This window comes from Toxorhynchites rutilus, chromosome 3 (genome assembly GCF_029784135.1).
Source record: "Toxorhynchites rutilus septentrionalis strain SRP chromosome 3, ASM2978413v1, whole genome shotgun sequence".
Taxonomy (NCBI): Eukaryota; Metazoa; Arthropoda; class Insecta; order Diptera; family Culicidae; genus Toxorhynchites; species Toxorhynchites rutilus.
In genome coordinates this window covers 132,014,760-132,027,439 of record NC_073746.1, presented here as the reverse complement: position 1 = coordinate 132,027,439, position 12,680 = coordinate 132,014,760, and the positions used below count along the sequence as shown (strand labels likewise).

Below are 12,680 nucleotides of genomic sequence, written 5' to 3'. Positions count from 1 at the left end.
GGACTAAAATGTAAGCAACAAACAACATTTATATATAGAATCAAAAATAACAATAAATATTTTATAGCTTGAAGCTAACTCCATCAAAAAGCGAGTTTGCTCTCTAGAAAGTTCCCGAAACACGTGTGGCGGAATTTGTTCGCAGTATTTTCCACGTAACAAATCTTCAAGATTTTATTCGACAAGTTGCAAATAGTTAGATTCATTTGCGGAGAACCCTTTTGCTGTGTCCAAGTGGAATTATGCCGTCGAGAAAAACGAGTAAAGGAGCATACCCGAAATCATCGACTCAACATAACCTCAACGTAACACCAAGAAATTGCAATGCGTGCAATGAGCCAGACTCCATTGACGATCAGGTCGAGTGCGAGAAATGTTTAGCATGGTACCATTTCCAATGTGCCGGAGTAAACGAATCTGTAAAAAATCACAGTTTCGTTTGTGCTGAGTGCAACTCACAAGTTCCGGTCGGGTCATCAAGTTGTCACTCTGGCAAATCCAACACATCGAGTGCAAGAGCGCTCCGAATGCAGATTGAGCTTCAACGTATGGAAGAGGAGAAATTATTACGCGAAAAGTTACTTCGCGAGCGGACGGAGGAAGAAAGGAGTATGCAGGAAAAGGAGAATGCGTTACATGAGAAGATTCTTCGGCAGGAAAAAGAAAGGAGAGCGAAGGAAATGCAGGAAAGGCAGAGCATCGAAGCGGAGCACATAGCGAAGCGGTTTGATATTATGCTCAGTCTCGTGGAGGAAAAACATGGGAGCGAAGGCTCAAAAAGTTGTGTAACAAGCAGGAGCGGCGTAAGCAAGGTAAAGCAGTGGTTAAATACCCAGCCGGCTACGACTTCGGAAACGATCTCCGGGAGCAAAATTACCCCGATCGTTATCCCGTCTGCCGATGAAGAGATAACCAAACACGTCAGCCAGATGCAGCAACTCGATATGTTTATTTCACCACAGAAGAAGGCAATTGTCAACGAAGAAGTACCAAACTTTGACATTTCTTCTTATGCTCCAGCCAATGCGATGGTGCAGCCACAGGTGCAACCACAGCCACACATTCCGGATTTCTTGAAACCAGGATTCATACATGCAGGTTTAACAGCGAATGTTTTGTCAACGGAACAGGCGAAGCTGTGCAAAACGGCTCTTCAAGTGGAGTCTCATCAACATTCGTCGAAGTTATTCAACCAACAACGTTCCCAGCGTGATGATCAATCGTGTTCGCAGCCGCCTCGAGGGGATCCTGTCACCACAAAGGAAGATTGTCAACCGAGGATTTCTACAGCATGGCGTCCCCCACTCCCAACGTACAATAAGCACCAGCAATCCATACATGAGGTAATGCCAGTAATGCAGGTAGGTTCAGGCCATTTAGTAAACCACAACACAGCTCATTGTATTTCAAGCACTATGATGATGAAAAACCCGGTACCGCAAATCAATACATCAGATATACCTTTATTGTATTCAACACCTAAAATTAATCACCCGCACCCGTCAGCCACTACGCGAAATGTGAATGTCGAAAGATCATATTATACCGATTATTGCAGTCAAATTCCTTGCCACGGTGATACGTCTCCCGCCACATTCACGAATTATCAAGCACCAATTATAACGCCACTTCCTGTTCCCAACGCTAATAATTTCGATCGTAATATAGCAGGACCATCTCCGCAACAGCTGACAGCACGTCACGTAGTACCACGAGATCTCCCAATATTTGAGGGGGATCCATCTGACTGGCCCATTTTTATCACAAGTTATAATAATTCTACTGAGATGTGCGGTTTTTCAGACGCAGAAAATTTGATGAGATTGCAACGCTGCCTCAAAGGAAGTGCTAGAGAAGCGGTAAAAAGTTTCCTCCTTCATCCTTCAATGTTATCACATGTATTGTCCACTCTTTATACTCTGTATGGGCGACCTGAGTTGATCGCAAACATGCTATTAGAGAAGGTGAGGGCATATCCGGCACCAAAACCTGACAAACTTGAAAACTTAATTCAGTTTGGTCTATTAGTGCAGAATTTATGTGGACATTTGCAAGCAGTAGGAATGAGTAATTACTTGAACAATCCTACTTTACTCCAAGAGCTGATTCAAAAACTACCAACCAATGTTCGTCTTGATTGGGCATTACATCAACATCAATTTTCCTCACCAGACATAACAACATTTGCGAATTTTATGTCGGCTATGGTGTCTGCCGTGAGCAATATAGTTCCGGTCACAGCGACGAAAATACAAAAAGAGTGGAGAGGTGAAAAGCAAAAGGATAAGGGCTTCGTTAACAAGCATTCAGCCGAGACGGTGGAAATCGATGTGACTACTTCAAATGAATCAACGGAAAGATATGTGAGGGATTGTGCAATATGCAAGAAGGCGGGACACAAGGTTAAGGATTGTTTCATATTCAAGGGGTTAGATATCGATGCTCGTTGGAAAATGGTGAATGAAAATCATCTATGTCGCCGTTGTCTCAATTCACACGGAAGAAGGCCATGTAAAAGTGATATTTGCGGGATTGATGGTTGTCAATATCGTCATCATAGACTCCTACACTCGCCTAAATTACAGACGGTTATCAAGCCAGTCGAATCTGCACAATCGTCGGGGGTTTTCTCATTGCATAGTGAGAATGGGAAATCAACTCTCTTCCGCTTAATTCCCGTAACTATTTATGGACAGCATGTTCATGTCGACACATTCGCTTTCATGGATGATGGATCTGAATTAACGCTGATGGACGAACGCCTCGCAGACCAGCTTGATATTAAAGGGCAGGTTAGCCCTCTCAGTATGCAGTGGACTAGCGACATTACTCGTACAGAATCAGATTCGAGGATCATGCAGATCAAAATATCCGGCCGTAAATCCAACAGGCAGTATCAACTGAAGGACGTTCGCACCGTAACTAATTTGAATCTTCCGTCGCAAACTCTTTCGTTCAGCGAATTGCAGAAGCGTTTTAATCATTTGCGTGGACTTCCGATGGAGAGTTATAGCAACGTGACACCTCAACTTTTAATCGGTCTCAACAATACTCATCTCAGTACTGCTCTGAAATTTAGAGAAGGCACAAGTGGTGAACCAGTGGCTACTAAATCAAGGCTCGGATGGTCGGTTCATGGGAATTTATCAGGTATTCAACGAGTGCAACGCGATCATCATCATGTTCAAGTCTGCAGACAATCGTCTTCGATAACGTCAAATGAAAAATTACATGAAATGGTGCAGAACTTTTTCAACGTTGAAAGTGTGGGAGTTTCCGTAGTTCCTCTTTTGGAATCAGCCGATGATGAACGAGCTAGAAGTATATTAAAGAATACCACTGTTCGAACATCCAGTGGACGTTATGAGACCGGACTTCTTTGGCGCTATGATTTCATCGAATTTCCAGAAAGCTGGCAAATGGCTGAACGTAGACTCCAGTGTTTGGAGCGACGACTAAGTGCCAATCCTGAACTGTACGAAAATGTGAGAAAGCAAATAACAGAATATGAGATCAAAGGATATGCGCATAAGGCTACTGAAGAAGAGCTACGCACAGCCGACTTACGTCGCGTGTGGTACCTTCCCTTAGGCGTCGTTATGAACACTAAAAAACCAGACAAAGTTCGTATCGTGTGGGATGCAGCAGCGAAGGTAGACAACGTTTCCTTTAATAGTATGATGCTCAAGGGACCTGACTTGCTTTCATCCCTTATTGGTGTGATATTCCGGTATCGTCAACGACAGATCGCCGTAAACGGCGATATTAAAGAAATGTTTCACCAGATACGCATTCTAGAAAACGACTGTCAGTCGCAGCGGTTTTTATGGAGAAGCGATCGATCACTTCCTATCGACATTTATATTATGAACGTAGCTACGTTCGGATCGACCTGCTCGCCATGTAGTTCACAGTATGTGAAGAACCTCAACGCACAAGAATACGAGAAACAGTATCCACGAGCGTCTTATGCTATCCAGAGGAATCATTATGTGGACGACTATCTGGATAGCTTTGATAGCATTAGCGAAGCAATAGAGGTTGCGAAGGAAGTGAAACTAGTTCATGCTAAGGCAGGGTTTGAAATGCGAAAATGGCTTTCGAACTCAACAGAAGTGACAGAAAAAGTTGGTGGAATAGTAACGGAATTCTGTAAATCTTTCACTAGTAATGAGAGTGAGCGTGTTTTAGGCCTGGTATGGTATCCAGAAGAGGATGTTTTCCGCTTTTCTCTGCTGATTCGCGAAGACTTGGTTACGATTATTGAAGGGAATGTCATTCCAACCAAACGTGAAGCACTACGACTAGTTATGAGCCTTTTTGATCCACTCGGTTTGATAACTATGATCACCGTACATGGAAAGGTGATTATCCAAGACATATGGAGGTCTGGTATAGGATGGGATGAAAAATTATCTTCGGAATTATTTTGTCGCTGGAAATGTTGGACAAAGGTGTTAACGAACCTTGAAGAAATCAAAATTCCACGTTGTTATTTCCCTCACTACGATCAGCATAGCTATAACACGCTAGAGTTGCATACTTTCGTCGACGCAAGCGAGTCAGCATACGCATGTGTAGCGTATTTCCGAATAGTGCAAAACGGTGTAGTAAGATGCGCATTGGTGTCGTCAAGAAGTAAAGTGGCTCCACTTAGATCAACATCCATACCAAGACTAGAACTGCAAGCTGCTGTCATTGGAGTACGCTTAGCAAGATCTATTGCCAAGGAACACACGATTAACATCACACGTAGAATATTTTGGACAGATTCCAGCACGGTGTTGTCCTGGATACACTCCGATCACCGCCGCTACAAGCAATATGTAGCCTTCAGAATCAGCGAGATTTTGAGTGAGTCAAGCGTGACAGAATGGAAATGGGTCCCAACGCGGAAGAATGTTGCGGATGAAGCGACTAAATGGAATAAAAATAACTTCTACAGCCCCAGCTCGCGATGGTTCACAGCTCCAGAGTTTCTTTATGAAGCGGAAGAAAACTGGCCTCGACAACATCCACTACAAACGCAGACTACCGAAGAAATAAAAGTAATCCACCATCACAGAGAAAGTACGGGAAATTGTATGATCACCTTTGAACGTTTTTCGAAGTACGAGCGACTTGTGAGATCAGTAGCGTATATTCATCGATTTGTAGAAATAAGTCGTAAAGTGACGTCGTCAGAGAATAAACCAAATGGACTTACACGAGAGAATCTACGAGAAGCAGAAACAACAATTTGGAAACTTGTTCAACAAGAATCTTATGCTGTTGAAATTGAAATATTAAAGAAATGTGTTAACGATCAACAGAAGCACATACGTCTGGGGAAGAAGAGTCCGCTCTACAAACTCTCTCCATTTATCGATGATTGTGGAGTCGTTCGTATGGACAGTCGCCTAAATAACGCTCTATGTGTGCCCAGCGAAACTAGAAATCCTATTATCTTGCCGAAAAATCACTACGTAACGAATCTGTTAGTCCACTCGTACCATCGTCGATTGGGACACAGTTGCAATGAAACTGCGGTTAATGAGCTCCGACAAAAGTTCCGTATTCCTAGCCTTCGTACAGTGGTTCGTAAAGTAGCGAAAAATTGTGCATGGTGTCGCATCTACAAAACCCAGCCGGCTATCCCTCGTATGGCCCCGCTGCCTCTAATTCGTCTGTCACCGTATATACGACCTTTCACGTTCGTCGGTTTGGACTATTGTGGACCGTTTCTAATACGGGTTGGTCGATCCACCGTTAAGCGATACGTTGCTCTCTTCACGTGCATGACGATAAGGGCAGTACACCTTGAAGTAGCGCATGCTCTCTCCACAGAATCCTGTAAACTCGCCATCAGGCGATTCATAGCCAGACGAGGATCACCTCAGAAGATTTATAGTGATCAAGGCACAAATTTTCAAGGAGCAAGAGGTGAATTACTTGTAGAGCTACGCAATATCAACAGAGAATTAGCTGGGACATTCACGAATTCTCTAACTCAATGGCATTTCAATCCACCGGCAGCTCCCCATATGGGAGGAATTTGGGAGCGGATGGTGAGATCCGTGAAAACTGCGCTATCAGCTTTGGCTGCTCCCAGAAGACCAGATGACGAATCGTTCCTAACAGTATTGACAGAAGCCGAGTCAATTGTAAATTCGCGACCGCTGACATATATTCCTTTAGCCAATGAAAACCAGGAATCACTAACACCCAACCATTTCCTACTGCTGAGTTCCACTGGCGTCGTTCAAACTACAAAGCTGCCTACAGAGGAAAGAACGACATTAAGAAATAACTGGAACTATGTGCAATATGTCTTGGATCAGTTTTGGAAGCGCTGGATAAATGAATACCTTCCAACTATAGCCGATCGGAATAAGTGGTTCGAAGAGGTCACGCCTATCAAAGTTGGTGACCTTGTGGTAGTCGTCGACGAAGCTATTCGAAACAGCTGGATACGGGGACGTGTGGCAAGAGTGTATCCTGGAAAGGATGGACGGGTGCGCAGGGCTGATATCAAGACAAAATCTGGTATACTTCAGAGACCGGTGACAAAAATTGTGGTGCTCGATGTCTCAACAAGTGGTATGGCTGAACCTCAGAATTCTTCAAGTGACCAGCAATACGGGGTGGGGGATGTTACCGACGATCACCACCGAGATGGCAACCCGGCTGTAGACTTGCCACAAGGGTAATTATTTGACACATAAGAACAGGAAGTATAGCTGTCAGACAAACACTCATTTTCAATTGTAACACAGAACAGTTAGACACGCATAAAAATCGACAGTCTTGTGAATTATAAATTTGTACTTGCATTGGATTACTCAAAAACACTAAAACGGACTAAAATGTAAGCAACAAACAACATTTATATATAGAATCAAAAATAACAATAAATATTTTATAGCTTGAAGCTAACTCCATCAAAAAGCGAGTTTGCTCTCTAGAAAGTTCCCGAAACACGTGTGGCGGAATTTGTTCGCAGTATTTTCCACGTAACAGATCAATATCAACTGTCTCCGCTGTCCGGTCTGCTGAACAATGGAAGAACAGAAAGAATACCCTTACGCCTAAATGGCTACTACTGTGTAATTTACCATAATGTAATGGAACAGAAAACTTAACGCCTAAATGGCTACTACTAACTACTGTGTAATTTACAATTTATAGAAACATAAACATATGTACATGTACACGATTAAAACCCGGCTCTGTTACAGCTAAAATGCTAATGAGCCTAATAAATGAATGAATGGGATAAAAAAAATAGTAAGGTAAATGATGTTGGTCGGTCCGATTTAAAGTGTTTTCACGTAAATGTAAAGGCAAATCGATTTTTCTTCAAACCACATGTAATCAAGACGGGTTTGGGTTTTTTGAAAAGCCCCAAATAATACCATAACCAAATTTTTATGCTTTTTTACGATTTTCTTCAAAGAGAAATTATGATCATGGTTTGTCCGGTTTTAGAAATCACCATTTTTGAATGAAGAAATTGGAATTTTCATTTAGATGTTTCATTTCTCATTGGTTAAGTTTACTGTCATCATATTAATCCATTCATAATTCAGGCTTTCTTCAGAATATTGGCTTTTCTTGGGCATTTTGAAGGTGAACCGCAGTTTTGAAGTAGGTGTTGCATTTCTCATTGCTTAAGTTTAATGTCATCATATTAATCCATTCATAATTTAGGCTTTGTTCAGAATATCGCCTTTTCTTAGGCATTCAAAGGTGAACAGCACTCAACACAGAGAACTTTTTCTTCTGCTACGCGCGGAGGACCCCATAAACTAACTGCAACGCGCTCAGCGGCCGCCATAGTAACCATGTGGACAAACTAATATCAGTGCATCGGACAAACCATGATCAGAATTGAGGTCATAAAGATGCATTAATTACATGATTTATTACAAATGGTGTGCAACCATGATATTTGTAAGTGTTATAAAAAAGGTCTGAGTATGTACAAAATAATGATATGGTAATTGATTAAAAATTAGCTCAAATGAGAGACGCATCGACACCAATAGAAGGTGGATTTTACATGTGAATCTGTAAAAATATCCTATAAAACTACTTTAAATCATGAAAAAGAAAATTTTATTTATATGTCTGGAAACATTTGAACTATTGATTTGACATAGGTGCATTGAACTAGAGCATTAGAAAAAGGGGACAAACCAAGATCATATTTTCGACTGGACAAACCAAAATCATTTACCCTAATCATAAGAAACTTCCTAACATCCAGAGCATCATCTGTTCTCGAGATACTCAAAATTTAGATTTATCATAATCAGTTATTCAATGACCTTTCCATAAGAATTCAATATTCGCAATATTCGAAAAATAATTAAAAAGTTTTTCAAAATATGTAAAAAAAATTTAATTAATTTTAATTTTTTTCTATGATTTTTTTCAGTGTGTATTTTATCTATAAAGACATTATCAGCATTCCGAATTTCATTCATGAAAAGTGGATCTCAGGCCAAATGGCCAGTAGTGTCAAAGGAAGGGTTGACAAATTTGGTGGTATGGTTACATTTTCTTGTCTCCCTTAAGCCGGGTTCCGACTGTGCGAGTAAGCATACGAGTCGGTCTAGTCAGTTACTGCAGTGTAGCTACTTACACCGTGTGAACACATCATGCCAGCTACTGTCATGGGTTGATTCGGCGTGCGATCTACTTAAAAGTTTTTTGAATTTACTCGCACTCGCATCCCTCAAAACGTCAAAAACAGAATTTAGTGTTTGAATCAGGGATGCCAAATTTAAAGAAATGTCTCTATTTTTAAGATATTTGGAAACATGCGAAGATATTTATAGACTTGAAAATTATTGGAAAAACAAATAAAACCCTCAGTTTCTAAACGAAATCGTTGTTATTTTGTTTTGCATGCTGGCGTGCACGCTTTCTTTTCGAGATAGTTTTCTTGAGAATCTCTAATATAGAATCATTATCAGGTACAATTTTCATTCAAAATTCACACACAACTTGCAAAAAAAAGTGTTGTTCAAAAAAAAAACAGAATACATATTCGAATTAAAAAAGTACATTTTCATTCATTATTTTAATTTTTGACGCGTATTTATTCCACCTGCAAATCTACTATCATTTTCATTTCACAAATTGGTACACGAAGCTGCTGGCAAGGCGAAATAAAAAAAAATTAAAAATCACATACTTCCGGAATTATCTTAGCTATGGATGCTTTCGAGATTCTAAAAAAATATCGACAACAATCTGAACGATGTTCCAGAAGAAAGGCACATCAATGTCGTTTTTTAATTTCACTCTTGCAGGTATAGCACCTCTCATGAGTGTATCATGGCGTTGTATTCTTGGACCAATGAAATCCAACAGTGTTTCCACTTATTCAGGTGTTTTTCTCAATACTGCTCTGTACTCTAGAGGATCACCATCGTAGAGTTACTTCAATATTGTTTTTGTTGCTTCTTTTCCTTGCATCCAATTCCTGGCCCAAATTCTTTTGCCTTTCTGCTTTTTCGGATAGTACCTTCAGTTCGAAGAAATCCAGCTCAAAGTATTTTTATACACGGTCAGCGTGTATTTCGCGATAAAAATATGTAATGATGAATGTAACTGAAAACCTGAGACGAAAACTGCCAATAGAGAAGTCGATTTCGGGTCAATCATCTATCGAATTCGGACCTGATTGCTGTTTCTGACTATTTGATGGACATTTGAAAAATCATCTGGCATCCCTGGTAAGCCAATGCTGCAGTAACTAGTTTCTCGTCAGCAGCTCACACTGTGTGAACGGACAAGGCAAGTCAACCAATTGTCAAGCGAATTCACAGGCCCAGTAGCTGTTCACTGTCAAGTCAGCTACTAGTAACGTATAAATGAGCTAAATAGGCCTATATCCTAAGTTTTTAACGCAATCTCCTGTTTTCAGCGCTTCAACAAATAAAATTTATTTTTGAAAGTCCAGGGGAACTTTTACTTAACTTGTCGACAAAATTACCTCTGATTTGATTTTTTTTTTCCTTTTATCACACTCATTAAACTGGAATAAAACATAGTAAAAGAAACTTACTATAAAATGCAATGCTAAAGTCACCAAAAATCAAATATTTTAGATACTTAGTGGAACTGGGACTCCATAAGGCAGGAAGTTTTGGATTTGACATGTTGCAGTAATACTCTCTCTGAAAACATATTTAATTGGCATGTTTCTGAAGAAATATCGCTGTCCGATCACAAACACATAATGTTTGACTATAAAGTGAATAATATTACTAGAGAAACTTTTAGGGATCCTAGGAAATCAAACTGGGAACTTTACTATTCCTATCTAGTGGTGGGGGGTAGCTTCCCGGAAAAAATATTAAAACTAGTGAGGAACTCGAAAAAACATCTATTTATGCTACAACTAGAATAATTCAAGCTTACAATAAGAGCTGCCCAGTCAAGGTACGATCAACAGACAGGGATGTACCATGCTGGAATGCTAGTCTGGAAAATCTAAGAAAACACGCTCGAAAAATGTTTAACCAAGCAAAGCGTACCAATGGTCCAGGAGGTGTATTTAAGTGGAAATTAGCATTTAGAGCTCGACAGTTATTCTCTAGACAAAACTATCTTCGACAGATAGCTATAATAGAGCGCTCATTTTATTTTTATGTTATCAAAAATAGGGTGTCCAAAATTGTCGATGAAATAAAAAAAATAACTTTCTTATCTTTATAGATAGTGATAAACATCGTTCGACAATGTTATATGGGACTATTTAAGGCATCTTTGTAGAACAAAGTTTTTTTCTATCTCTTGACAAAAACCGATATAGCGCCTTTTTCTAAATTGCGTTAGGGTCACCATGAAAAAAACTGTTTTTCCGTTCTAACTTTTATATTTCAAATTCTACATTCATACTGTCTTCGAACGATTTTTAGAGCTTACTAATACAAACATTTTGCGATGCAGCACTTGTCAATATCTCAACTTGACTCAAAGTTATTGATATTTTTTCCCAAAAATACGTTATTTTATTGGCGGCATTTGAAAGAACATAGTTCACTTTACATGATGTGTGATTTTTTAAACTATGTTATTTTTCGTGTTTGAGAGTAAATTAAAACTGAAATCATGAATTTTTGTTTAAAAAACAATAACTCAATAACTTTGGGTAGGATTAAGATATTGACAAGTTCTGCATCGCAAAATATGGGTCTCGATAAGCTTTAAAAGTCGTACGAAGACAGTTTTGATGTAGAATTTTAAATATAAAAGTTATCGCAAAAAAACGCTTTTTCATGGTCACCATAATGCAGCTTAGGAAAAAAGCGCTAAATAGATTATATTAAAAGATCCGAAAAATACTTACACATGTCCACGCGATGTGAAAATTTCATGTTTATGTTTGCATTCAAACATGATTTTCACTAGTATTGAATGTCTATCCCAAACACGAACAATGATACACAAACCTAAACATGTGAAAACAAACACGATGTTTATAATTCAAGAACATCATGTACAAACATATCACCCGATATCGCAGTATTCATTGCTTTCGTTTCTTTTCATACACGGAAAGAAATTATTCATTCCAAAACATTTCTTCGTAGAATACTTTTTCACAGAAACGAACTTGAAATTTAGCTCGCATTTCAAAAATTGCACGAACTGAGAGGCTATGAGTTCATGCACATTTTGCAAGTCTGATTTAATAATCCTTGGTTTCGTGCAAAGAAAAAATTCTCTGAATAGAAAGAATCTTTCTATGAGATTTTTTTTTGCGTGCATGTTGGCAATTAAATTCTGGGGAGCCGACTGCACAGCGGGCGACGTCGTACAAATGCTGACCAAAAAAATAAATACCCAAAAATTAGTTTTAGATGCAACCTTCAGCGGCACACAGCAGAAGCAGCAGAGAAATTTCAGCGGCTAAAACACTCCATTAATTTCTCGATGTTATCACAAACTGAATGAAGGAAAAAACTCAAAGCTACACTTACACTGCACTACATATGCTATGTGTGCATGCGATTGCATCATCCTTTCTTCTCCTCTTCTCCGCTCGTTTTATATCTCGGGTCGCGTTCGTCGCGAACAAGCATTATTGGCCATTTGTATTCAAAGATCCAGCCAAAATTGTTGCTCCCGTGGTCGAGTGGTCACGCCTAACATGTCACTGCTGAATAATGCTGGTACTTTATATTCGATTAAAATTATAGAAATACTGTAATCAAAATTTGTTGTGGGTAACTAAACATCTCCGCCACGCTCTATTCAATTTTAGTACTTGTTCAGATACCTAATAATAGCGAATGTTACATGAATTCAATATATAAATTGATGCGTGCACTAAATAATGATATCAAATGTGAAAAACTCTGATATCAATCGATGTTCATTTTGTTCAGAACAGAAAAAGAGGTTTATTTTATTTGCCCAATATTTTAGACGAAGCACCCATTGTCATGATAGGAAAGTATTTTTTCCATGTCAACATACCAACACACCACGCGTTGAGTGGTGGTGGTGTGGTGTCCAATTCGCTTCTTCTACTCTACGCACTGCCGTTGCTTGGGGTGAAAATGCAAGAGAAACTGTACACCATGTTCGAACATCATGTGAAACATTGGGATTAAACATCGTATGTCCAAACATATTACGAATACAAACATGTCACATTTTCAAACATAGGTACGAAAAAA

The 12,680-nt window shown here is 39.4% G+C and overlaps 2 protein-coding genes across 2 annotated transcripts in view; one reads left to right on the top strand and one right to left on the bottom strand.

The window, feature by feature from the left end:
* Positions 1-12,680, bottom strand: part of LOC129779729 (A-kinase anchor protein 200-like) — a 249,670-nt gene that overhangs the window by 220,025 nt on the left and 16,965 nt on the right. The window lies entirely within an intron of this gene.
* Positions 243-6,689, top strand: LOC129773497 (uncharacterized). Its single transcript, XM_055777109.1, has 2 exons — positions 243-1,361; positions 2,586-6,689. The coding sequence occupies exons 1-2, from the start codon at positions 243-245 to the stop codon at positions 6,687-6,689; spliced, it is 5,223 nt and encodes a 1,740-aa protein (XP_055633084.1).